This window comes from Cuculus canorus, chromosome 27, assembly GCF_017976375.1.
Source record: "Cuculus canorus isolate bCucCan1 chromosome 27, bCucCan1.pri, whole genome shotgun sequence".
Classification (NCBI taxonomy): Eukaryota; Metazoa; Chordata; class Aves; order Cuculiformes; family Cuculidae; genus Cuculus; species Cuculus canorus.
This window is the reverse complement of record NC_071427.1, coordinates 6,838,860-6,865,967: the sequence shown is the minus strand read 5'-3', so window position 1 is coordinate 6,865,967 and position 27,108 is coordinate 6,838,860. Positions and strand designations below refer to the sequence as shown.

Genomic DNA, 27,108 nt, shown 5'->3' with positions numbered 1-27,108 from the left:
AAGGCTTTGTGGCACCCGACTGTGGCCAGCACCCCTGCCTGGTCCCCATGGCTGTGGCTGCTCTGGTGACCCCAGTTCCAGCATGGGAAGGTCACCGGAGGCTCCCGCACGCTGCTAGCACGAGCCCAGCTGTGTCCTTGGGCCACGTTGCCCTTGGGTGGCTCGAAGGCCGTATCCTCACAACTTCCTTCTCCGGGGGGGGGCAGCGCTGCTGTAATGATTAACCCCGCTCTGTGTTAATCGTTCCGTCCCTGCAACCTGTTTTTCCTCTTGGTTCCAGCACTGGAAAATGCTCCTTTTCCGCTGACCTCCACGCATGGGGCCCCCGCAGTGGGAGCATGGCAGAGCACAGGGAAATCCGTGTGGGCAGGGAACCTGGGGCCTGCAGCATCGCAGTGGGCAGGATTTGGCCCAGACGTGGCTCCTTGGTCCTGGCCAGTTCTGGGGGTGAGTTGCCGGCAGATGGCGGTGGAGCCGTTGCCCCACCAGCCTCCTCACCTCAATCCCCAAAATTTGGGATGCAAGGAGTGAGTGCCAAATGGGCGTTGCGAAGGGCGGGGGTTGCAGCCAGCACAACGGTGCTTGTCGTGCAGCTGCCGGGCCCAACCCTCGCAGCACTGTGCCGGCGAGCGCAGCAAACCCTTGGCCTGGGGCAGCTTCTCTCCCAGGGAAACTGAGGCAAAGATGGGGAAAGCCACTTGCAGGCTGGGGGTGGGATGCAGCAACCCCAGACCATGCTGCTGGGGGATCCAGCTCCTGGGGGTTTTGCCTTGGTCTCGGGTGCCTTGGCACAGTGCGGTGGCCCCAGGGGGTGCTGTCACAGCCCTCGCTCAGGGCAACCTTGGCGGCTGCTAGTGCTTGGTTTGGCTGGAGCTGCCCCAAAGCCATGGGGTGTACGGAGGGGGGCACGCAGTGCCATGCTGAGAGTTTGAACAAAGCCCCTTCTGGCCACCCCCCTAGCTGGGGCCATGACCCACACAGGGCAAGGGGGAGGCTGGGGAGGAAGTGGCTGCCAGCTGAGCTCAGCACCGGCTACAAAAGTGGCCCAGAGGGCCCAAGCAGAATGAGGTGGCACCCAGCCAGGTTCCCACGGCAGTCCTGGTGCAGAAAATGCACCCGGAGCTGGTGGCAGTTGCCACAGTGATGGGCTGGGTGCCACACTATGGGGGACAAAACACAGCCCTGCACCCAGGTGTGCCAGGATAGGACCCTAGCACGGGACAGCAGGAGCACCATGGGGTGGCAAAAGCACCGTGGGGCGGTGAAGCTGGGCACTGGTGGGGACCAAAGGCTCCTGCCCTGGTTCTTGCTGCCCCCGCTTGCCTTTGATGTGTTGGGACTTTGCCCTTGGTAAAGCTGGGAGGTTCCCAAGGAGTTCCCAGCTGGAGCCCGCATCCAGAACCCAGGCATCCTGGCGTGAGCAACCTTGAGGTCTGGGGCTTCATCCATCACTTAGTTCCTCTTGCTGCAGCTGGGGGCTGGGAGTTGCAGCCAAGGGCTTGGAGTTGCAGCTGAGGGCTCCAAGCTGCATCTGGGGCCTCGGAACTGGAGGCTCAGAGCTGCAGGCTGGGTCTTGGACCCCCAGTGGGCTCCCCAGTTCCTGGCTGGGCTGACCAGGAGGAAGTGGCTGCAGCTGGCCCTTGCCGTGGGGCTTTTCCTGGCTGGGCTGGCGCCACGATGGGGCCAGGGTGGGGAGGGGAAGCTGGGGGGGACAGGGATGCCCTGGCATGTGGCAGGAAGGAGAGGACAGCAGCGCTTCCATCCCCACTCCCTCAAAGCCACCTCTGTGCTGAACAGCCGACCCTGTGCTGGGTATAAATAGCAGGGATTGAGGCCTGGCATGACACTGGAGTCACTCCTGCCACTGCCACCATGGGCATCCTCCCCGTGGGACCTCAATGGGGTCATTGTGCTCCGCAGCCCTGCAGGAGCAGCCCAACAGCTGCTGAGCCTGACCCCGTCTGCTTTCCCCTGTGTACCAGGGCCACTGTTCGCCCTCCTCTCCCAAGCAGTCCAGGACCAGTACGTGGTTGGTGATGGCTTCTTGCCCATCCAAGTCCCCACCTGGCCACACTGGCTGGCTCTGCCCCCCAGTCCTGCCCGGGCAGTGCCGGCAGCTGCTGTGGGGCATAATGATGGGGTGTGCCTGCCTGCCCCAGGGTGGAGAGCAGCGCGGAGGCTGCTGCCACCCAGCAAGACGGGGCCAGCCGGAGCTTCCTTGCCTGCAGCCACCGCGGCCACACCTGTGTAGGCTGAGTGGACCCCGCTCCCACCCCAACACCCAACCCAACCAGCTCCCTCGCATCCCAGCTGCCCATCAACAGGCTGCGTGCAGGCAGGGATCCCCCAGGCCACGCAGGTGCAGGGTGTCCTGGAGCACCCAGCGTTGGCAGAGGGGGTTTGGGGGAGCAAGAGGAGCTGGAGCCCTCCATCCCTGCTTGCCCACTGGGATACAGGCACTGCTCCTCCAGGCCCGTGGTCAGCCAGTGCCTAGGGTTGTTTTGCCACCCATCCCCATCTGGGAAGCGAGGGTCAGCCATGCTGCAACCTCCTTGCTGCTGGTTCAATGGGATGGCAGGAGTGCAGCATCCTGTGTGCCGGGTGGGACCGGAGTAAGCTCCATGGCTGGGCATGGAGGGGCTGTGACCCGGCCAAGCTGTGATGCTGCAGTGCCCGGCAGGCTGTGGGGTCCTACTCCTTGCGGATGCTCCATCGCTTGTGCCAAGGCCTCCCATGAGCAAAGTTTTGGATAAGAGGAGCTGGGCTGCGATGGCCGTTGCATGGAGCCCCAGCCTGGAGCTTTCTGAATCCATCTTGGATTCAGCACATGCTGTGGCTGGAGGAAAAGGGAAGGAGCCAGGCCAGGAGCTTAACAGGCAGTGTTTTCCTTTGGAAATGCATCGACTGTAAAACATGAGCTGATGCTTTTCAGTTTGGAGGCTGCCAGGGGTGTCTGAGAAGTGCAGGCAGGGCTAGGCTTGCTGTGCAGCAAGTTTCTCTTTTGCTTTTGTTTGGCTCCTATTTGGCCAAGCGACCACCCTGCACCGAGCTCAAGCCGGATCCCGAGCCCCTTGGTTTCCAACGAAGCAGAAGCAACGTTGCTGCATTTTTGGTTCACGGGTGACCAGGGGCTCAGCGGGGTGGGGACCAGCGGGAGACGGCGCTGCGCTGCTGAGGTTACACAAGAGCCCCACTCTGCTGATGCTCCCAAACCACAGATGATTTAATCGCAGGCAGCCTAACCTATCGCTGCCATATCGCATTTCCCCTCAAAACCAAGTCCTGCAGAGAACACCTGATGCTGTCATGGTCCCACCAGCAGCAGCCACGTGGGAGCACCGGCAACGACCACCTGGTTGTGCTCGGCTGGGACCACAGGCACTGGGAGAGTGGCATCTGCCACCCTGTTTCAGCTCGGGCAGCTCCGGGGCTGGCAGAGCCAGACTGAGCCGAACTCAGCCACCAGCAGAGCCCTTTTACCTTCCTGACCCCAGCTCTGCATGGAGCTGAGCCCCAGAGCAGGATGGCACCCTAGGAGCTGCTAGGTGCTGGGGGTCATGAGATGCTGACCTTGTTTGGAGGACAAGAAGCCTTGGTGCGAATCTCTCTACAACCCGCCCCAAGGCTGTGTTCTGGGCACTGAGAGGAGAGCAACAAGAGAGAAAGATAGAAAGAGAGCCCTGCATGGTGCTTGCTTCCCCGTCTCCATCGCATGTGGCTCAAGCTCTGCCACCACCTCTTCTATCATCGCAGCAAATACCATCAGAGAGCTCTAGTTCCTGCCTTCCAGTACCCCAAAAGCCCTGTGGGCACCGGAGCCCCACAGTCTGCATCTGCTGGAGGGTCTGCCTGCCCAGCAGCGTCCCGAGATGCTCTGGGTATCACCCGAATGATGGGTGGAGAAGCACCTGGCTTTGCTGTGGGATCTCCTGGCAGTGGGGTTGGGTACAGCCCCCGCAGCCCCACCATTGGCCAGGATGGCGTCTGCCTTCACTGGCACACAGGGTGCCAGGGCGTGCTCCAGCCCACACACTGCCATGCCGCCAACCGCCCGGCACACATGGGCCTCGCGGCAGATGTGAGCAGGTATGTTTCGGGGCAGGGCTGCCTCCACGCTGGGCCAGCACTTCATTGGGAGGTCTTCATTGGGAGCTGAAGGCGCTATGGGGAGACAAGTGTTTAATGAGGGGTTATTCGGTGCTCTCTGATCTGTCCGCCCATTATCTAATCAGAGCAGGGCATTTAAAAGGCCACAGAGCAGGGTGAGTCACTTCCCCACTCAATGCCTCCATTTCCCCACAGGTAGCACGCCGGGGCTGAGCTAAGCCCGTCTCCCTGCAGCGTGTCTCGGCACTGGGGAATGCAGCACAGTAGGGCCAGCCCAGGGCTGGATTTCTCTGTCTGCTCTTCCCTCTGCACTGACTCACACGGACCCTGGGAATGATGGCACCTCCCTCCATCCTCCCGAGCTGGGGAAGGGGCACAGGGTGGCCTTGCTCCGGCTGGTGTCCTGGGTCCAGGAGGAGGGAGAGTGAAAATCAGTTCTGCCCAGGGGTGTTGGGATGTCCTGAAGCCTGAGTGCCTTGGAGCACGGGTTGGGGGCACCCACACCTCCGTGCATGGCATCTCCTTGTGGTGCCGGTGCCAGTTGCAGGGAGGGCCTGACAGGAGGGAGGGCAAGAGCCAACTCTGCCCAGAGGTGCTGGAACATCCCAAAGCCCAAGTGCCCAGCAGCACCACTCAGGAACACCCACACCTCTGCATGCAGAAGCTTCACCGAGCCGCTGCAGCTCAGCCCCGTTGTGGTGCTGATGGCACGTGGAGTCCAGCTCTCCTCCCCATCAGGATTTCCTGTTGCCATTCCCAGAACAGGCTGTGGCTCCACATCCATGGAGAATCAAGTGACCCCTTGCAGGCGAGAACCAACCCTACTGTAGCACCAGGAGCTGGCATCGGGCACAGGGCACGGTGGCAGCACCAGTGGCTGGGACCACGTGGTAGGACTCATGGCGGGATGTGGCAGGACATGGTGGTGCCCCAGCACTGCTGGCGCAGCAGGGGCCGAACAGGCAGCACCATCACCGTAAACAGGAGCTGGGGCCCGAGGGGAGAGCGCAGCCCATTCGGGAGGCAAGGGTGTGCATGTGCCCATGACAGATACGTGTGATCGTTGTGAGCCAGCGTCCAGCTGGGAAAGGGGGGAGTTTGGGTTGGGGGTGCAGCACCCACCTGGGTGAGCGCACCGCGGGTGTGAGTGCATGCACACATGGGAGCTCCATGTGCAAGGTCAGCATGGTGTGTGTGTGCCCGTTTGGGGCAGCGCTGCCAGAGCAGGGGCTTGCACATGCACACGCAGGGCTGAAGCCAGGAGGAAAGCACCTGCTCCTGTCCCCAGCATGCCCTGGGTCAGGGTTTCCTGTGGCACAATCTGACTCATGGGGCTCCTTTTCCTCCTCCCTGGCTTCAGCGACTGCTGCAAGGGGCAACAGGGCCCATGGACCCCAGCCCTCTGGCTGCCCGGATCCCCCCGAGGAGGTGATGGAGAGGCAGAGGGGGCCCGCACAGCATCTGCAAGTGTGGCACTGAGCCCCCCCAACCCAGGTAAAGGGTTCCCACATTCTGACGCAGCTCCAAGTGAAAGCAGCTGGCAAAGTGCAGGGATGCCGTTGCGCTGAGTGTTTGCCTATGTTTAGCGCGTGGGGCAGTCTGGTGGGATGTGACTTCCCTGCTGGCTGCCCCACAGCCTGGGGTTCCACACCAGCATTGTCCCCAACCCTTGTCACAGATTTGAGCTCTGCCAAGATCCGTCCCCATAGAATCAATCCATGAATCGCTAGGTTGGTAAAGACCTTTGAGATCATTGAGTCCACCATGCACGGCTCTGCCTTTGCCCTTTGTGCAGGCAGGGGTTCTGTGATGACCCCATAGTGAACTTGGGTCAGGACTGTGGAAGGGGCTCACTGCCCATCAGACCCCCCCAGCCAGCCCTATGAGACTACCTGACTGCAGGCACCCAAGCTCTCCCCAGTCATGGGGCAGAGCTGAGGGGTGGGTGCTGAGAATGCTGAGCCCAACGGAACCCCCGAAGTGGGGAGCTGGTCCTGTCCTGGATGGGACAGGACGGAACAGGATGGGATGCGTTGGAGCAGGGGTGGGGTTTGTGTGTTACTTTCTCCTCAATTTATGAGCCTGGGTCAACCCAGAGCGAGGTTCACCCAAGGAGCTACTGAAATCCTGGGCCCTTTCCCTCCCAGGGCTGGCAACTTGCTTAAGCATTTATTATAATATAATAACAATAATATAATCACTACCACCCACAACACAGGCCTGAGTTGTCATCTGACTCCTGGAGCCGGTGATTTAAAGCAAACCAAGAAATATCACGACGTCTGAGAATCAACCACGCAGTGCTGAGCTGAGCTGAGTCCTGGGCTGAGGGAGGGGGTTTTCCCCAGGGGAGGGGATGCAGGGCGTCAGGGCTCCATGTCCCTGTTGGCCACGGTATGTGGGTCCTGAGCCCTGGCTATCTTTTCCCACACTGGCAGGGGCTGACATCCACTTTTCCAGGGAGCAGGAGCCGGATCCTGCCCCTCTGGGAGAGTCTGAGGCCCCCAGTCCGTGCCCAGGGAGGGTCCTGAGCTGGCAGCGTGCACCGCAGTGCTGATGCAAACAGCCAAGCCCTCTCCTGACCCATGGTTTCTGCGATTGCACACCACCTTCAGCACTCAGCACCAGTACTGGGCTCCTGTGTGGGCTGTGGTGCAGGATGGGGCTCGAGGGACGCGGAGGCTTCAGCAAATGGAGGTGCAACAGGGCTGGACATGGTCGGTGCTGTGGTCTGGGGTTCCCCTCCTCATCCCAGCTGCATCCCTTGGACAGGGAGCGGGGCAGAGAGATACCCCCAGTCTCATGGAGGGCTTGGGCTGCTGCCCAAGCTCCAGCTGCACGCTGGCCGGGGGATGCCAACGCAAGGCTAGGGCCAGCAGGATGCAGCATGCATGGATGCGGGTGCAGTTGGGACAACCTGTGCGTGTTGCTGAGGATGGAGAGAGACAAATCCCTGCTCCTGCGCTGGCCATGGGCCGGCAGCGTCGGGGGGTTGGCAGGGAGACAGTGGAGCCAAGGGCAGGGAGCCACAGGTCCTCCGTCAGTGAGGACGGGAGCCCAGTGTCCCAAAGGGGGATGGAGCTTGGTATCCTGGAGGGAATGGAGAGCCCAGTGTCCTGAAAGGGGTCAGGAGATCTTGGTGTCCCAAAGGGGACTGATAGCTCAGTGTCCTGGAGAGCTCCATGTCCCAAAGGGGGTCAGGACGCTTGGTGTCCTGGAGAGCTCAGTGTTCTGAAGGGGACTGTGAGCTCAGGGAGCCCAGAATAGCACTGGCCTCACTGCGAGCAGCGCTCGCAGCCCAGCACAGCCAAGTATGGGCCCCACACCTGGGCTGGCAGTGCTGCTATATCCAGAGGGGATTCGCCATCCTTTCCCAGGGGCCGGGGCCAGACTGTGTGTGGGAGCCTCCATGGTGACTCTGCTGCCCCAGCCCCACACATCATGCCAGGAAACCTCCCATCCTGGGAGTCCAGAGGGAGCTGGGGTCCTCCCTGGCCACAGGGTGACTCGGGTGCCTGGCTCCCACGCCGGCGTGGCTGCCTGAGTCATTCCAGGGGTGACTTCATCTCTAGGCTTCGCCTGGCCTCAGCCAGGCCTGAGCTGGGGTGATGGGCAGAGCCCCAGGGAAAGCGAGGTGCCCCGAGCCAGGGCATGGCAGGCGAAGCCAGGCTTGGAAGCAGCTCTGGCTGCACTGGGCTGGCAGCCGGGGTGTCCCCAGGCTGTGACGCCCCGGACGCGCTGCCCAAGGGCCACCGGACGTGTCCCTGAGAGCTGGGAAACGAACAAAGCCGATTGTGTGTTTCTAAGGACACACCTGGGTGTTTACAGACCCGCCAGCATCACCAATGCAGGCACTGCCATCCTGCCTAAGGAAACCGTGCACCCGGAGTCCTGGCGGGATGGGGGTCTTGGGGGCTCAGGACGGAGGGTTCATGCCCGTCTCCACTGGGGGGTGGGGATCACAGGCTTCCTTACTCAACAGCAGCAGGCGATGGCTCACCTGAGCACGCGGGGGCGATGTGAGTCACCCCTCGCCACGGTGACTAAGGCTGAGCCACTCGCCCCGCAGGGCTCAGGGAGTGGGGAAGGGGAGCTGGGACCCCCAGCCTGTGGACCCTGCGCCTCCTCCATGGCAGTGGTGCCTGGCGGGGCAGCTTGGGTGGGTGGAGGTGAAGCGGTTCGGCTGCACCCTCCTGCCAGGGTGTGGCCTGCTGCAGCCCTGCTGCTGGCCCTGTGCCCATGGGAACGCTCCCACTCGCTGACGGCTGCTGCACAGTGAGGGCCTGGCCATGCTCTGGCATTGGCCTCTTCGTGGCCACCCCAATTCTGTTCCCTTTGGGAAGGCCCCCACTCCCTGGGCTGGGGGCCTGGAGGAAAAGGGGCCCCCCAGCCTGCAGCCGCAGGAGGGAGAATCTCCCCTCTTCCCTCCCTTTTCCCATTCCCTGCCCTAAAACCCATGACCCTGTGCCTGCAAGGAATGCAGAGACTTGTGATAAAATCCCCCTTCGCCAAAGCTGTGGAATCAGCCAGGGAATTCAGTCCAAAAGGATAGAAAAATTAAGAGAAAGAAAAGAGAAAAGCTGCTGCCTGGGGCTGGTGGGGGATTTCCCCAAGAACAAGGGCTGGGAATTCCTTCTCTTCGAGGGACAGGATTTCCAAGAACCAACCCCAAAAGATTCAGGGCTCCCAGGTGAAGGTGGGAACAGCTGGGATGGGGCGGCACGGGAGGAGGCCAATGCTGCCATCCTGTGTGTCTGCCCTTGCGCGCAGTGGTCAGTCCTGGGGAAAGAATCCCTGGGGGACCCTGGGTAAAGCCCTGTTCTCCACCCCAGCACCTGCACTGCCTGCACTGCTTACGTTGCCTGCGCTGCCCACATTGCCTTGTGCTGCTTGCACTGTTTGCATTGCCCTGCGCTGCCTGTGCTGCCCTGCATTGCCTGCACTGCCCGCGCTGCCCATCCCAGTGCGTGCGAGCTGCGGTGGGCTGATCCGCAGGGCTGGGGTTAGCTAAGCGGATTGCGGGAACTACGTATGGCCTGCAGTGGGATTTGTGTAGGTATTTGCTTGTCAGATCAGTTCTCCCTGAGCTGCTCAGTCGTGCGGGGTTTGGAGAACGCTCCCTCCGGAGCCAGCAGGAGCCTTGGATGCCACACAGTAATTATGCCCAAGTCTGAGTGGAATCTTGAACGATTTATTCCCAGGGCGACACAATAAACTAAACACACAAAACCTGGGCTGCCTGGGAAATGCTGGGATCTCCCAGCTGGTATCTCTGGAGGGACACTGAAATCCATACATGCTTCCTAAAGCACCAGCTCCTGGAGTCACGCGATTGCTGGAGGAGATGAGCTTCCACCCAGGAAGGAGATGGAGCCACTGTGAGGAGGATGGCAGCCTGGAATGGGGTTCCTTGGAGCTGGGGAGACGTGGGGAGATGCCCAGCCTTTGAAGCATGGTGCACTTTGCCAATGGACTCGGGCAGCACCGGAGCAGCTGCCCCATGGCCGCAATGTCACTTTGTGTCCCCCCAAAGATCCTGACTGTGGGGCTGTGAGCCAGGGGCTGGCAGCCAGACCCCACTCCCCATGGAGGTGGCTCTGGGGTGACACTTTGTCCCCATCATGGCCTGGGCTGCGGACTGAGGGATGGGATTCTTTCCTCATACTCCGCTCTTGTGGGACTCCACCTGGAGTCCTGTGTCCAGTTCTGGAATCCCCGCTATAAGAATGGACATGGATCTGTTGGAATGGGTCCAGGAGTGGGCTACAGAGATGATCTGAGGGCTGGAGCACCTCCTGGACAAGGACAGACCGAGAGAGTTGGGTTGTTCAGCTGGAGAAGGCCCAGGGAGACCTTAGAGCAGCTTCAGGACTGAAAGCAGCTCCAGAGAAGCTGGGAAGGCCTCTTGATCAGGGAGGGCAGGGTGAGGGAGAATGGTTTTCAGATGAAAAAGGGGAGATTGAGATGAGATCTTAAGCAGAAATGTTTTGCTGTGAGGGTGGAGAGGTCCTGGTCTGGGTTGCCCAGAGCAGTGGTGGCTGCCCCACACTTGGAGGGGTTCAAGGTCAGGCTGGATGGGGCTTGGAGCAACCGGATCCAGTGGGAGGGGATGGGACTGGATGGGCTTTGAGGTACCTTCCAACCAAAACCATTCCATTATTCTATGAGCCTGAATTGTGGCAGGGTCAAACCTGCCGGGCCGGCCGCCCTCTCTCCTCGCTGCTCAGGGGCCTCATCCGCCACAGTAAGTGGGGAACATGGCCCTTGGAGCAGTGGCTTTGCAAGCCCCGGGCTCGGCAGCTCCCGGGGAGAACAATGGCGCATCCCTGCCCCGGCCCCTCTCCCAGGGACAACAATGGCAGGAGCTGGAGCTGGAGCTGCCTGAGCTCATCTTCCCCCTGAGAGCCCGGGGGGGGCACCGGCTGGGCCACAAAGGCTCTCTCCCTCCTTCCCTCTATCCTCCCAGCGTGGCACTGGTCCTTGCACATGGAGGGTCTTCGCTTCCACCCCAGTGCTGCAATCCGTGCCGACCCCAGGGGAGCCTTCAGCAAGGAAAGAGCCACAGGATTTTGAGGGCCACAGAGAGCTCCCTCCAGGCCCCTCTTTGCTGCTGCCTCGTGGCTCAGGGATGTGCGGCAGCCAGATCCCTGCTCTGGCTGCTTTGTGTGCCAGGGCATTGTCTGCGAGGGACAAACCCGGCAGAGTCAGCCTGAGGTCATGCAGCATCGCCCGGCATCCTCCCTGCTGCCGCTGGGACATCTGCCGCCCCACATGGCCCTTCCTGGGGGAAACTGGCCTGTGGCCCCTGCTCCAGAGCGCCGGGGCATCACTTCCTCGTGCCAGCAGCACCTAGCCCGCTTCCCTGCTCCCAAAAACTCTGCGGGGCTGAGGCCTTGTCCTGGCCAGGCAGAGGGAATCCCTGGAGGAGGGATGGCCCAACCTTGCTATCAGGCATCAGAGAGTCTCCATCAGGAGAGGCTTTGAAACTCAGCTCCTCAGGAGAGCTCAGCCCATCCATTCCTGGACTGACTTTGACCTCGGTGATGGGGCACCAGGATGGGAAGAGGTGTCTGGACTGTCCCCTCCCCATCACCTGTGGGTGCAGCAACCCCCTGCCCACCCCCATGGTGGGATGCAGTGGCCCCGTGGGCAGCAGTGTCAGAGCTGGGACTGGGACCCTTGGAGGGTCAGAGCCACCACCCCAAGAAAGGTGGAGACCCCCTGCCTGGAGGACTGAGATCGGGAGCAGGGGGACCTGAGCTGGGACCCTGGGACCAGGAGCTGTGGCAGGGGTTGGGAATGGGACCCCCAGGGGGGCATAGCCACTACCCCACCATATAGGGTGGCCGAGACTGGGAGCAGGGGGGCACTGAGCTGGGACCCCGGGAAAAGCCAAGACCAGGAGAAGGGGAACCTGAGCTGGGGCCACGGGCTCAGGATCCCGGGCGGGGAGCAGGGTCCCCCGGCAGCGGGCACAGCCGTGTCACCTGCGGGTCCCGCGGCGGCGGGGCCAGCGCGGTCCCTGCCCCCGCCAGGCTCCACCCCGGGCGGTGCGGGATAAAACTTGCGGCACCTCCCTGGCAGCTCCGTGTCAGGGCTGCGCTCAGACCGGCCCCAGCGCTCGGCAGGGGGCACCGAAACACCCCCACTGCCCCCCCCGGAAAGTTTTTTTTGGGTCTCTTTCTCCTTTTCCTGCCGCCGGAGGCAGCTGAGCTCCAGTCGTGCCGGAGAACAGGGTGGGCAGCGCTCCGGGCTCGGTAAGTGAGGCCGTCGGGGGAAGCCGGGTTGGGGGACCGGGATGGGGGGGTTCACGCACCGGGGCTGCGCTCAGGCCGTTTTCCCGAGCCGAATCTGGAGCGGGTCGGATGGCTCCCCTTTCCCGGGGGGGACGGACCCACGGCAGAGGCCCCCCCCACCTCCTGGTCTTGGGCTCCGGGAGCGCTTCCCACCCACCGGGACCCCCGGGTCTTCACCATCCCCTCGCTACGGTTACCGGAGACCGCCGGGGGAAGGTTTGTGCCCCACTCAACCCCCCTCAACCTGGAGAACAGCCCCTTGCCCCCAGCCCCGCTGTACCGGGACGGGGCGCTGCCCGGGCTGGTCCGCTCCGTGTCCCCCGGTGTCTCGGTAAGGGCTGCCCGCACCCCGTTGCGGCCCCCACGGACCCCTCCCGGGGCGGAGGAGAAGCGCGGCGGGGCCGGCAGAGGGCGCCCGCGCTTTGCTGACTCATAGCCCCCTCTCCACCCCCCCAAGTTGCCCCGTCGGTGCGGTACCGGGGCTGCGCTGTGTACGGTGCCCCCCACCCTGGGACAGGGCTGCTGGGTCCCCGCTGTGGGACTGGGGGGTGGGGCAGGGGGGCTCGACCCCATGTCGGGGCAGTTCCCGGTAGCTGTAACGGCGTCACTGGGAGGGTGACCGGGCGGGTGCGTGTGACCGGGCGGGTGTGACCGGCCGTGGTGACTCTGCGTGTACCGCCCCCCCCACCCTTTCCGCCTCGCCGGCCCCGCGTCACTCGGCTCCGGGGGCTCCTACTCCCCAACCCCCGCCCCCCAGCGCTCTCCTCCGATGCAGGGGCCGCTCCATCGCCCCCGCTGCTGCCTGTGTCCCCCGTTCACCCCTCTGTACCGGGGGATGGAGGCCCCACCGGGGTGCTGGGCGCTACTGGGGCCGGTACTGGGGACCTCGCGGAGGTGCTGGGGGTCTCGGGCACTACCGGTACTGGGAGGGGGAGCGGGAAAAGGGGCGAGCCACCAAGGTACTGGGCTATGCCGGTACCGGGGGGCTCTCTAAGGTGCTGGGCACTGCCGGAGCCCCCCCCCCCCCCCCCGCCCCCGGGGCCCTTTGTTGTGCGGCCCGGGATTATGAATGGCTCCCAGGCGCGGCGCGAGGACGCGCGGGGAGGGGGGGGCGTGGCCGCACGGCCGCGTGGGCGGAGAGGAATCCGGCCGGGCCGCCCTCCCACGTGGGGAGCCGGCGCTTCGCTTCCATTGGCCGCCCGAGCGCTCGGCGCGTTCCCATTGGCTGAGGCGGCGCAGTGAATGAGGGAGAGGCCCCGCCCACGGGACGTTGCTACATTGTAACTTCCCCCTCCCTCGCTTACACCCCCCACCCCCCTTCGCCCGGTCGCGCTTTCCCGGCGGCGGCTGCCGGTTCGGCGGGTCCGGCCCTTCGAGCGAAAAAAAGGGGGGAGCGAAACGCGTCCCTCCCCGCCCTTCGCCGCGGCCTCCGGATCCGCACCCCGCCCCCTGCAAACCCTACACTGAAAGAGCCGAGTGGCGGAGAGAGGAGAAAGAAAGGAGGCGGCAGCAGGCAGGGCAAGGCAAAGCCGCTTCCCCCGCCGCCTCACCCCGCGGGGAGGAGAACAGCAGATCTTGATAGATTTCTTACAACTATCATTTATTTTATCCGCGGGGATCGCCCTCCCCCCGGTTCCTCCCGGAGGACTCAAAGCGGAGGGACTCACTCCGGAGTTCCCGTGGGGACGGCGGGCCCCGCTCCCTTTCTTTGTCCGCCCCCCCCGCTCCGCGCTCCTGCCCCCCCCGGTACCGACCGGCGCTCCCCCCGCCCGCAGGTCGGCGGATGGACCCGCAGCCCAGGAGCTGCAGCCGCGGGGCTCCCGCCTGCGAGGTGGTCCCGAACGAGCCCCACATGAACCTCTACATCAACACCACCACCGGGACCCGCTATGAGCTCTCCGTGCCCGCCGAGGAGACGGTGGAGGGGCTGAAGAGACGTCTGTCCCAGCGGCTCAAGGTGCCCAAGGAGCGGCTGGCTCTGCTGCACAAAGAGAGGTAGGGCTCGGCTGGGGGGGGGGCGCATCCCCCCTCGCCCAGGGCTCGGCCCCGCACAAAGGCTCCCGCCCCCTTCCCCCCCCTGCCTGGCCCCATTCCTCCGCGGGTCGGGCTTCGGGGCGGGGGGGCGGCAGAGCCCGGGGGGCCGCGGGCGGGGGCGAGGCGAAGGCTGCGGGCCGTGGAGGGGGGAGCGGAGCCGCCTCCCCCCTCGCTCGGCCCTTGCCGGGGTTCCTTTGAGGGGCGGCGGGGCCCCGGCCGTGCCCCGCGGGGGCCCTGCCCTTTGTTCTGAGCTGCAACTTCGGCGGCGCCGCTGCCCGGCCCCCTCCGGAGCCCCCAGCGCTGGGGGGGCCGGGGGCGGCTGCGTCGGGGAGGGGGGGGTCCTTTGTCTGCCCGGGCCGAGGGGGCTGCGCGGCCCCCCCCGAGCGGGGCTGGGCTTCCCCGGGCTGCGCTCAACCCCGGCCTGGACTAACTTAAAATCTTGGAGGAGGGAATGGGGGGACATCCAGCATTTATGTGCCGCCCCCCTCACCCCACGGTGGTCCTAGCATCTCTGTCTCCCCCGCTATGGGCAGCTTTCCTGTGCCTGGCTCCTCACTGCCCCCCCTTAACCCATCACCGTGCACCCCTCAACCCCCATGGATGGAGGGGGGGACACCAGCACCGTGTGTGCCTCTCTTCCCCAACCCCCCCCGAGCGAGGCTGGGCTTCCCCAAGCTGTGCTCAGCCCCGGCCTGGAGTAACTTAAAATCTTGTAGAAGGGAAGGGGGGGAGGACACCGAGGACTTATGTCCCCCCCATGCCACCTCCTCCACCCCACGCTGGTCCCAGTGGCTCTGCCACCCTCACCGCGGGCAGGTTTCCTGTGACCTGAAGCCCCTGGCTCTTCTCTGCCCCCTTTGACCCATTGCTGTGCACCCCTCAACCTGCTCCAGCCCCCCATGAATGGAGAGGGGAGACCCCAGCACCATGTGCAGCCCCCCCCCCCCACGGGTGCAGGGGCACAGATAAGGAAGGGGCAGCTGAACAGCATGATGCCAGCTTCCCCTTCTGCCTGGAAGAGGGGTGTTTGGAGGGGACTTGGTCCCTTGAGAGCAGCCAGGCTTGCGTCTGGCATCCCCCCACGGTGATGGCAGCGCTGACCTTGCTTTTGGCATCTCTTCCCCCCCGCAGTCGCCTCAGTTCTGGGAAACTGCAGGACCTGGGGGTCGTGGAAGGAAGCAAGCTGACCTTGGTGCCCACTGTGGAGGCCGGCTTGATGGTAAATGCTCTTCTTTATTTTTTTTCCCTTGCTGCTCCCTCCTTGCCACCCTCCCACTCGTCCCCATCTATTATTAAAGCCCCGGGCGAGGATGTGCTGGCAGCCCTGCGGCTCCGCTGCTCCAGCCCGCGCTGGGCTGGGCACGGCAGCAGGTTTAATATTTCACTGCTTTCTCAGGGCTTGTGTAGAAATAGTGGAAGTGACATGTCATCCCTCCCCTCCTGCCGCACAGACGCCCCCTCTTTCTTTGCATTTGTAATGTTAACTCCCCGCCCCCCCTCCTTTTTTTTCCAGTCCCAGGCATCCAGGCCAGAACAGTCAGTGATGCAAGCTCTGGAAAGCTTAACTGAAACTCAGGTGAGAGGCTCCATTCTGGGGCACCCCCAGAGACAAAGAGAGGGGGTGGGGAGGGACTGCTGTGACCTGACTCCTCTTTCCCCTCCCCAAAAGGCTTTGGTGTTTAGCTCTTCGGTGAGGTTTTACCTTCAGAAGGGCTTGGGAGCACTGAGGGTGGCGCCTGGGGCGGGCACAGTCATCCTGGGCGCAAGGGAGGTCCCACGCTGCAGCACTCGCAGCCCAAACAACCCCGGCGAGGGCAGAGGCGCTGGGAGGTGAGGTGACTCACTCAAGGTCACGCAGCAGGTCGTTGTCGGAGCCTGGTGGCCTAGGGCACTGCACTGGGTGGGGGGCTGCACCCTCCCTCTGCAACCATCCACCCTGCGGTGCATGGGCAGGGCTGGCTGCTTGCCTCATGGGCCAGAACCCGGCTCCTTCCCCTGCTGGGGGTCCCCACCAAGCCCAGTTTGCTTCATACCAGCTGGTGTGCAGAGCTGTGGGAGCCCATCTTGGGGGTCCCAGTACACATCCTGGGCTCAGGGCTGCAGTTTCTGGTGGAGCAGAAGGTAGTAGGATTGCACCAGGGGCTTGGGGGGGCTGCACAGCCCGGCTTCTCCTCCCAGCACCCAGAATCCTCTTCCCCTTCTCCTTAGAGCTGTCCTTGGCAGGGTGGGCGTAGAAATCTCTTGTGCTGGGGTGTTCTGGCCCCCTCAGTGGCCTTGGGCTGGGGTGCCAAGGAGGGAATGCGGGGGGGTGATGTTGGTGGGGGCCCATGGTTAGAATTAACTGTGAAGTTTCGGGGTGGCCTCCAGCGTGGGGGGTGGGATGGGCAACTGGGGGGTCCGTGGTGTGTGGGGAGGAAGTGTTCCCAGGCTGGGGGAGCCGCTGCCGCTGTGCGTGCGGCCGCCTGCCATGAAGGTGGAATTTACCCCCAGCCGCGCAGGCCCTGGCTTCTTTGTTTTCAGGTTCTTTATTATTGCTGTTCAACTCCTTCCTTCCTTTGCAGCTGATGCTGCAGCTTATTGTTTTTGAAAAGGTGGTTTGGGTTTTTCCTTTTTTTTTTCCTTTTCTAATCTGAATTTAGAGAAGGGGCTGAAGGGGCTGAGCCCCATGCTGTGCCGCTCCCCTGTGGGGCCTGGAGGGGGCACGCCTGTGCCCCCCATGGGGATATGGTGGAGACCTTTGGTGCCCTTGGCTGCTCAGGGTGACCTTGACTTTCTGCAGCTGGTTTAACCCTGTGTGAGCCAAGGGGGTGAGCTTGGAGCAGGAGTCCTGTGCCAGAGCCTGGCTCCTTCCCCTGCCAAGGTCCTCGCAGAGCCTGGTTTGCTTGCGGGGTGCTGCTCATCCCAGCTCATCCAGGGTCCAGACTTGTGGCAGGGGGCTGGTTTTGGCAGCCCAGCTCGAGAGTCTGAGTGCAAGGCCTGGCCTCAGGGCTGCAGTTTCTGGTGGAGCACTGTGGTGGGAATTACTGGAGACCAGTAGAGCCAGAGAAGCCAGTGAAGGTGCCCGGAGCAGGGGGGAATTGGAGTCGGCGTCTTGGGCGGGGGGGCGACTGCTCCTGGCCTCAAAATGCTCGCCTTGGGGTGGGTGGCCGTGGTGCTTCCTAGCCAAGAGGAGGAGAAGTGTGTGGGCTACTGCCAGGGCTGGTAGCTGTGCCATGCTGCCTGGTTTTCCCCTCTCCGCTGTGCCAGGCAGGCCAGGGGCTTGGCAGTGGGAAGCAGCTCTGTGCCTCTCCCTGCCCACCGCGGGTTCCTCCCAAGTTGGTGATTCAGGAAACCGGGGCTGTGCAGGAGGAACCACCAGCACCTGGGGGGGCGGACGGATGAGGAGGGGGGATGTGCAGGAAACCACTCCTCTCATTCATGCTTTGCTCGGCTTGGCTCTGCCTGCGTCACGCATCCTCCAGCAGCGCAGGGCGAGCTGCGCCGACTTCCTCTGTGGGCAGGGGGGGGCCAGGGCGCTGCCACCCCCTCCTCACCCAAAGTGCCTTGGGTGGAAGCGGCTGCCGGGCAGGAGGTGATGCTGAGCTTCAGCCAAGCGGCACGGGGTCTTCTTGGAAGAGCTCACTGCATTTCCTTCCGCCTGCCAGGCTGGATGGCTGCCCCCGCTTTCCAGGGAGCTGTGCCCACGGCTGAGCCTGAACAGGCAGCTGGCGTTGGAGCCTGCGGCCACAGCTTCTTCCTTCCCGATGCCCTCTCTGTGGGGGTGGCAGGGGACAGGGACGCATCCTGCTCTGCGCTGGGGCCGAGGGATGTGGCTGAGGGGCTCTGCCTCTCTGCCCTCCTTGGCATGGAAAATCCTCCAGGCATGGTGCTGGGACCCAGCTGTCGTTGCAGCCGCACCCGGCTGGAGAGCGAGCCCGCAGAGGCCGGAGGGGCATTTCCTGCTCCTCCCGCCGTGTCCTGGCTCTGGACTGGCCTTTCCTCTCTGAATCTGCCGGGAACTGAAGTGGGACAGTGTGTTTATGTAGGGTCCTGCCCTCCTCGCTCTGGGTTTGGGGCAGCTCCCCCTCTCTGCCAGGAAGGGAGGGGGGCCTGGGGGTGTCTGGGGTTTGGGGTGACATGGGACCATGCGTTGGAGCAAGGCAGGAATGTGGCGTTCTCTGAGTCATCAGCGTTTCTGAGAAGCAGCCGGGAGACGCTTGCCCCATCGCTGTGGGCCCTCAGCCCAGCACGGTGCAGCCCCATCCCCTCCGAGGTCCTTGGAGACCCCTGGGCAGGGGGGCTTCGGGGACCCAATGGCCTCAGCCCCCCCGGTGGGGCTGTCCCAGTCCCCATGGCAGAGCCAGCTGGGAGGGACGGGGTGCTCCCCACCAGCCGTGGGCGGCCAAGGAGGCGGCTGGGTGGGACGTGTTTGCATTGGAGCGGCTTGGTTTTGTGGGGGGTGAGGGTTGGCAGTGGCGTGGGGGCGGGCGCTGGGAGCCCTACAGCCCTGGTCCCACTGGGCTGGCTGCCCTGCCTGAGGCACCGCAGGGGCTGAGCTGGCTCAGCACCACGACTGAGCCCCTGGTTGCCTTGGGGGGTGCCGTGGAACGCCCTGCTTGAGGAGGGAGGGGTGTGTTTTTTGGGAAGCACCCAGTGGCACAGGCTCGATGTGGGTTTTGGGGTGCTCTGGTTTCTCTCAGCACTGGCGAGGGGTCAGGCAGGATGCAGGCAGGGGTGAGTCAGATAGGAGCAGGGAGGCGGCCTCAGGTGCCGGCGGGGCTGACGTCAGGGAGGCCCCAGGGAAGCGTTTGGGGCTCCCCCGGGGTAGCCCTCGGTGCACGGTGAGGGCCGCTGATGTTGGTGGAGGGTGGCAGGGTCTGGGGTGGATTCTCCCACCCTGGCTGCCTCCTCCTGCTCACAGGGTGGTGCTGGGAGGGCTGCAACTGGCCCAGGCCCCCTACTCAGGATTTTGGAGCGGAAAGAGATGAGAACTTCCCTGCTCGTCCTGGGTGTGGGGCTCTGCTGTGTGGCAGGAGGGGGCTGATCCCCTTGCCCAAACACAGTTTCCACACCCCAGCTTGGAAGCAGTGTGTAGACCCCCGTTCGGGGCTCTGGGGGATCCTGATTTTTGTGTCCCATGGGAAATATCCCACCTACGCCAGCTCCAAGAGCAGCAGCAGGGTTGGGGGTGCAGCAGCCATGCGGCGCCGTGGGCAGCTGCTGCCTGTCCCGGGAGTCGTGACGGCTGTATTGGTGATGCCAGCACGGCTGTTGTGGCTGAGGCGGTGAGGACGAGAGGCCGTGTTTGTGGGGCTGGGATGGAGCTGGGGAGACATGGAGCTGCCAGCCAGGCATGTGTCCATCTCTGGGCAGGGAAACTGAGGCAGAATCTGAGCCGTGGGTCAGGATGGGGGCTGGAGTGATGCTTCCCTGGGTGCATGCACACACGTGTGAACACGCATGCCTATATGCACACTCTCTGGCCTCTCCCGCCCCCTCGCCCCGTAACCTCGGTGTCCAGAGCTGCAGTGTCTCCTTCACGCCCACCTCTTCCTCTGCAGCCTCCGCCTGACATGCTCGGGGCTTTGCTGCTGGTATTTTTAAAGCTGCTTTTCCCACGGCTTCTCAGAACCGGCCTCCGCTGGAACAGGGCGTGCGGGAGCCAGGATGGGGCTGGGGAGGCTCCAGGGGGGGCTGTGCTTTGCAGAGGTGCCAGGGAGGCGATGGGAGCAGGGGGGAGAGGTCCACTCAGGACCTCATCCTGCGGCGGGTGCTGGCTGTGCCCCAAAGGTGCCGGTGGGGGTGTGGGTGGGTGACGTGTGCCAGGAGCCTTGCACGGTGCTGCACGTGACAGGCTGGGAAAGCCAGTCCTTGCTGTGCCCTAGAATAGCTCAGCTTGGGGGGGGCGGTGGTGGCGTCATCCCCATTAGCTGTGACCCGGTGTCCTGCCCACAGTGCTGCTTGGGCGTGAGCCTGCGCCCTTCAGCCAGGCATAAGGGTTAGCAGGGGCAAGAGGCACAAACCACCCCCCAGAACAACACACAAAAGTGCAGGGGGGTGCTCGCAGCTGCCTCATCTCCACGCAGGAATGTGGGGGGATGCTCGGTGGAGCTAGGGGTCCTCCCCTGTTCCCTGGCACAGATGTCGAATGATTTATGCGTCCTGGGGGGGGCTGAGTGATTGGGGGAGGGACAGCAGGTGCTGGGGATTGCCCTCCTCCCCCCCCTTCCACAGCCACGACCTGGGCAGGGTCAGCCCTTGCTCTTGTTTCTGCACTGCAGCTGCTCCATCACCTGCCTGACAGAGCCCTGCGGGGTGGGCAGGAACCAATCCTGCCTGCACAGCCGCTCTGCTGGGCCTGCCCCCACCCCCCCTCCTCGGGCTGCATTTGTCGGGGCGGGGGGGGGGGGGCTGCCCTCCCCTGCCTTTCCTACCTGATAACCCCAAGTCACAGCAGCAGGCATGGCAAGGACCTGGCATGTCCTCACCTGCCCCCACTCCCCATCCTCCTGGTGAGGAGTTTGCTCTCTGTGCACCCCGCCTGCACCCCTCTTTGTGCTGGCACTGGGCTGGCCCCGGGGGTGGGTGTGCAGCTGCGCGGCAGCCCCATTGCGGCCCCTGCCTGGCGGATGCTGGCGGCAGCACCCTGGCAGCAGCGCATTCACTGCCGGGGAGGGCGGGCGCGGGTGTTTTGTGCTGGGAAGATGAAGGGAGGGCGAAAGCAGGGAGGGGAGAAAAAGAACCAGCCTAGGCGCTGGCACCTGGTTGAGCTGGCACTGGGCTGGGGTTGCGTGGGGACAATGGCCGGGCTGCCAGCCTGGTGCGGCTGAGGGCTTGGGGAAGGCCTGTGGGGACAGGGTGACCTCTTTGCCACTGTCCTGTGAGTGCGAGACCCACGGGGACAGGAGCCTGCTCTGGGGGTGCTCGCTGCACATGGGGGCTGATGGTGTCTTTCTTCTGTCCCCAGGTCAATGACTTCTTGTCGGGTCGGTCTCCACTGACGCTGGCCCTGCGTGTGGGTGACCACATGATGTTCGTGCAGCTCCAGTTGGCGGCTCAACAAAGCAGCGGGCAGCTCCAGCACCGGCATGTCATCGCCAGCCGCGGCGAGGCAGGGGCTGCCGCTAGCCCCCACTGCCGGACACTGCATAGTGGTACCGGCTCTGGCTTTGCCCGCATCCCTGTGGTGCCCACGTGCCAGCAGAACCCAGCCCCCAGCCCCACGCCTGCTGCACCGCCCCCCCCCATGTACTGTAACGCCCCCCACCGTGCTCCCGTCACTGCTGGGATGTTCCGGTCACACGGGGCCAGCACGCAGACGGTGAACAGCAGCATGGTCTCCTCCTGCTCAGAGGTGAGTCGGGAACGAGGGCTCCTGGTGCCTTTGGGGCAGGGGAGCAAAGCCATGCACTCCCCAGCCCTGCTGTGGCCATGCCCAGTAAAACAGGCTGGTGGTGTGTGTGCGGGACCACCCTATCCTGCTGGGGGCTCTCCTGGCCTGACCCAGCTGTTTTGAGGGGGTGGAAGGACTGGAGCAGGACCGTGTGCCCCCAACCCCAGTGCCCCATGCCTGGTGGCTGATTTGGTGTCTCTTGTGCCTGTCCAGGTGGACTGCGGCCCCCGTGGCAGCAGCTCCCCAGGCAGCAGCCCTGCCCCCCCGGCCCGATCCCGCAAACCCGGGGCGGTCATCGAGAGCTTCGTCAACCACGCCCCTGGGGTCTTCTCAGGGACCTTCTCTGGTATGTGATGCTCAGCCTGCTTGGGGGGTGACACTGATGCATGGATTGATGCACGGGTTGGGGGTAACATGGGAACTAGGGGGTGACATGGGGTCTGGAGGGGTTACGCTGGAGGGGGCAACACAGGGGGTTTGAGGGATGACATGGGGACTGGGGCAATGCAGAGGGCTGAGGTGTGACACTGACGGGGTGACACAGGGGACTGGGGAGTGATATGGGGACTCGGGAATGATGCTAGGGGCTGCGAGCGCCACGGAGACTGCAATTCTGGTGGTGCCGCTCATCTCACTCCCCTCCTCTTTTCCCCTCACCCCATTCAGGCACTTTGCATCCCAACTGCCAGGATAGCAGCGGGCGGCCGCGGCGGGACATCGGCACCATCCTGCAGATCCTGAACGACCTCCTCAGCGCCACGCGACACTACCAGGGCATGCCCCAGTCCCTGACTCAGCTCCGATGCCAGACACAGTTCTCCTCCTCCTCTTCCTCCTCGCCTCCAGCATCCCCGGACCTCGCCACCAAAACTACCTCAGAGCCGCTGCCGGCAGCCGCCGCCTCTGCACCCCTGCACCCAGTCGTCCAGTGCCAAAGCCAGATCCGGATGTGCAAGCCCAGCGGTAAGCGCAGCCCAGCTCCTTTGGTGCTTCGCGTGGGAGGGGAGTGCCAGGGGGTTCTGCTGCGTGCTGGGGCACCATCACCGGCCACAGTGCCTGGTGCAGGGGCTTAGTGATGGGAGCTTTGCCAGGGCTTGGATCTGGCCCCTCTTTGGCATCCTTGAATATTTGGCCCTTCATTGGCACACTTGAATCTGGCATTTTTGGCAGCCTGGTCCTGCCAGGTGGCAGAGGTGTTCCTGCCATGGCAGGGGATGAAGCTGGATATAGAATCATAGAATCACTAGGCTGGAAAAGACCTTTGAGATCATCAAGCCCAGCTGGACAGATCTTTGAGGTCTTTGCTTTCTCCCATACCTTCCAGTGGTCTTTAAGGTCCCTTCCAACTCAACCCATCCCACGATCCCATGTCTTCCTGTTGCCCCTGGGTCTGTTGGTGTTTGTTTGGGGCTAGGGTGCCTGCGCAGCCGCCCAGGGCAGAGCTGAGCCCCACTTTTGTACAGGATTGCTCCCCACGGAGCCTGATGCTGGAATCACGTATGTAATATATGGAATATTTCCCTGTAACAACCACTCGTTCACTTCTCCTCGCATGCTGGAGCACTCCAGGGCTCTGCACCCCTCCTGGGGTTTGCGCGAGGGGAGAGGTTTTGCTCCTGCCCTGCAGAGTTGGGGGACATCAGCACCCCTGGGGACCCCTGTGCTGCTCTGGCTGCCGAACCCTGCAGAGTGGTTCGGCACTGCTGTGGGCTTATTGACTGTTTGTGGTTGGGGGTGAGCGGCTGAGGTGCCCCTGGCTCTGTCCCCGCTCCCTTGTGAGCTCTGGGTGGTCCCTCCTGAGGGCTGGAGATTTTTGGGGAGGTGGGGAGGACCTCAGACTCTGGCTTCTTGCCCCACCCCCCAGTTTGCAAACCCAACACCCTGAGCACGTTTGGTTTGGGGCCTGGACCCCTTTGGGGTGTTGAGGGCGGCTCCAGCACCCCGGGGCAGTTGCAGGGTGCACACCTGTGCACCCTGAGGCCAGAAGGTGCCAGAAGGCGCCCACCCCGTGTCCTCCCCCCTGCAATTTGCTTAAAGAAAAGAAGTGAAACTGGTGCTGGAGTGGGGGGGTGCTCCCCTTTCCCTCTGAGTTTTCTCTTCCTTCTCCTCTGACTCATGGGGGTCCGAGCAGGCTCTGGGCCCTCGGTGATGTGGCAAGGGCTCTGACACAGCCAATTTTACCCCGAGGCCACCTACACCTCGCAGGAGGTTGTGTTGGTGGGGGGATACCTGTCCGTCCGTTTCCCCTCCCCCCGGCTCAGTGTAATGAGTCCTCCTGCTTGGCCTGGCCCCCCAGTCTCCTTTGTGTGCTTTTGTACCCATGTGGAATTCCCAGCAAGGGGAGGGAGAACACCAAAACCTCCCCCAGCCTCCAACGGGGCTTGCTGGAGCATTCAATGTTTGGTGGGTTCTGGGGCTCATATCCAAGCGTGTGGTGGCCAAGTGGGGCTGCCCCGCTGCTCCAGGGGTGCCCTCAGAAGGCTCTGTCCCCACCCCTAGGTCCATGTCATAGAATCATGGAATGGTTTGGATTGGAAGGGACCTTAAAGATCATCTAATTCCAAACCCCTGCCACGGGCAGGGACACCTCCCACTGGATCAGGTTGCTCCAAGCCCCATCTAACCTGGCCTTGAACACCTCCAGGGATGGGGCAGCCACCACTGCTCCGGGCAGCCTGGGCCAGGCCCTCCCCACCCTCACAGCAAAACATTTCTTTCTAAAAGGAAGGGAGGAGCGTTGTGAGATCCCAGCTGCCATTGAGACGAGGGGTTGGACCCCCTGGGTTCTTGTGGGGCACCTGGAGCAGCAGCGCCCAGTGCTGATGGTGCCACCCTGTCCCTCTCCAGGGGGAAACTGAGGCGGGAGAGAAGCAAAACCACTCTGCCCCCTTTGCCATGTCCTGAGAACCCTTCCCAGCAGCTGCAGATGGGGGTTCGGTGCTCCCAGCCCCACCCACATTCCCGGCCAAGTTTGTTCTGGAGCGGGATCCCTTTTTACTTCTTTCCTCTGTGTTGAAGCCCACCTCTGGAGCTTCAATTGTTTGCCCTCCCACGTACTGCAGTGGGACCAGGCCCGAGCCAGCCGCCATGCCATGGCGCAGGGGGCGGCTGCGTGGGCACTGCTCCTCCCTCACTGGGAAAACGTCCCCCCTTTGACAAAGCATCACAGAAAGGGGCTTCTTCCCGTGGGGACCCTACTTTTGGAGCATCTGTGCAGCCACACTGGTGTTGTGGGATGATGGAGGTGTCCAGGCATCCTTACTGGTGCTGTGCCATCTGTGCATCCGTAATGGTGCTGTGCATCCATACTGGTGCTGTGGTATGGCCTGGTTGGGGTGTCCATGCATCATATGTGCTGGTGCTGGGAGTGTCCGTGCATCCGTGCCAGTGCTACGCCACGGGCAGCCCCCCGTGACTCCCTGCCACCTTTGCTGTTGCAGGAGACCGCTTGCGGCAGACAGAGAACCGGGCGACGCGCTGCAAAGTGGAGCGGCTGCAGCTGCTGATGCAGCAGAAGCGGCTGCGCCGGAAGGCTCGCCGAGATGCGCGGGCTCCGTACCACTGGCTGCCCAACCGCAAGTCCAGCCGCACCAACAGCAACAGCAGCGTCTCCAGCGAGGGCAGCCTGGACCTGGACTTCGAGGACTCGGTGTGGAAGCCAGAGGTCAAGGCAGACATGAAATCGGAGTTTGTCGTAGCATAGAGCCCTGCCCGGGGGTGCTCCCCGGGGCTGCGGACTCTGCCGGGGGGGGGGTGTGGGGGGGGGGGGGGCACTCCTGCCGCCCCGGCTGGCGGTGGTGTCATTTCTGTTGTCATGGGCCAGATCTCCTCTAGGTTTGCCAGCTCCTGCGACCGGATGCCTCAGGGCCAACCCTGCCTGCACCGGAGAAGCGTTTTAAGGGAGGGGGTGTAACTGGGCAGGGCGGGGAGCAGCCTCAACCCCCCCTGCTGCCAGGCTTGGGTGGATCTGGGGGGGGACAGAGATGGAGCAAGCAGGAGCTGCCTTCCTGCATCTTCCCTGGGTGGGAGCTGGGGGTCCCTGCACCCATGGGGGGGTCCCAAGGGGTGTATGCACCCATGGAGGGTCCCCTTGGGAGTCCCTGCACCCGTGGGGAGTCCCTGGGGATATGGAAGCTGCTGCTTTGCTGTGAAGAGAGGTGCTGCAAGGGGGGCTCCAACCCCCCCCAGTCTCTTCTCTCGACCCCCCCCGCCCCGGTGGAGGCAGGAGGAGATGAAATCTCTTTTGGAGGTGCTGGGGCCTCCCCAGGTTTGGGGGCCGTTTGTTTTCCTTCCCTTCTATATGTAGCATTGCTCAGCTGCAGGGCTGGGACACCCCCCCTCTCCATTCCTAGGTGTTTTTGGGGGGGACAACACGCGTGTTCATGCATATTAATGTTCATGCATGTTCATGCGTGTTCATCTTCATGCGTGTGCCTGGGCACCGCCAGTCCCGCTGCCACAACCTTGGGGTGATGGGGGGGGGGGGCGGGGCTTGTTTTGGGTGGGATTTACTTTTATTTTAAGGAGGGAAAAGAAAAGGCGCCTTCCCTCCGTGGCAGAGACCAACTTCCGAGTCGCTGGACTCCTTCCCCGCCACTTGGGGGGGTGGGGTTTTCTTTTTTTTTTTTTTTTTTTTTAACTTAAAATTAAAAAAAAAAAAAAGGAGTAGAAGGGAAAAAAAAAACCAAAAAAAAACCCACAAAAAAAACCATGAAAAAAAATAAAGAATAAATAAACCCAGTACTCGGTCATGGCTGCCCGCGAGCTGTGGGGCTAATATTTATAGACATTAATTACCCGACTGAGCCAATACTGACATAGTCTTGCATAGGCGTAGAAATCCTTTTTCTTGTCTGACTTTGATTTCTTTTTTTTTTTTTTTTTTTTATGTTTGGTCAGGAGAGCTGTGCAAATAGAAACCCCATGTGATGTGTTTTTTGTCTGTAAAAGTCTTTTTTGTGTGTTTTGGGGAGGGGGGGCGGGGGGGAGAGAGAGGCTTTTTGGTCTTTAATATTTTATTTTTTATTTTTGACAATAAATTTGGGCAGTCTGGATGCAACCGTGCCTGGAGTCACCATGCAGGGCAGGAGGGGGCGGGCAGGGATCCTTTCCTCCTGCCTGAAGTATCTTAAAGTCTTAAACCTGCGTCTTTATTGTGCACACGTGTGGCCGTGCAAACCCCTATACCTGTGCACACGTGTAGCTGTGCACACATGGAGCTCTGCACATCCCTGAGTGCACACGCAGCTCTGGGCCCTGCGTTCAATGTATGGACACGCAACACCCTGTGCTCATGCGTGACCACACACCGGCGAGCTCTGCACGTCCATGTGTGCACATGCAGCCCTGACACCCTGTGCACACACACGGGTGCTGATCACAGAATCCTGGAATGGCTGGAAGGTACCTGAAAGCCCATCCAGTTCCACCCCCTGCCATGGGCAGGGACACCTCCCACCGGATCAGGGGCTCCAAGCCCCATCCAACCTGGCCTGGAACCCCTCCAGGGATGGGGCAGCCACCACTGCTCTGGGCAACCTGGGCCAGGGCCTCCCCACGCTCACAGCAAAATATTTCTCGCTGATATCTCCTCTCGATCTCTCCTCTTTCAGCTGAAAACCGTTCCCCTTGTCCCATCCCTGCTCGCTCTCCCTGATCCAGAGCCCCTCCCCAGCTTTCCTGGAGCCCCTTTCCCTACTGGAAGCTGCTCTAAGGTCTCCCTGGAGCCTTCTCTTCTCCAGGTTGAACAACCCCAGCTCTCCCAGCCGGGTCCTGTCCTGCTGTGCTCTGCCGGTTCCA

The 27,108-nt window shown here is 62.9% G+C and overlaps 1 protein-coding gene across 1 annotated transcript; it reads left to right on the top strand.

Annotated features, from left to right (window-relative positions):
* Positions 1-11,526: 11,526 nt before the first annotated feature.
* On the top strand, positions 11,527-26,137 carry MIDN (midnolin). Its single transcript, XM_054050387.1, has 8 exons — positions 11,527-11,864; positions 13,679-13,898; positions 15,069-15,156; positions 15,451-15,513; positions 20,884-21,270; positions 21,523-21,655; positions 21,976-22,272; positions 24,750-26,137. Exons 2-8 carry the CDS (start codon positions 13,687-13,689, stop codon positions 25,010-25,012), a joined length of 1,443 nt encoding a protein of 480 aa, XP_053906362.1. The 5' UTR covers positions 11,527-11,864; positions 13,679-13,686; the 3' UTR covers positions 25,013-26,137.
* Positions 26,138-27,108: the final 971 nt, after the last annotated feature.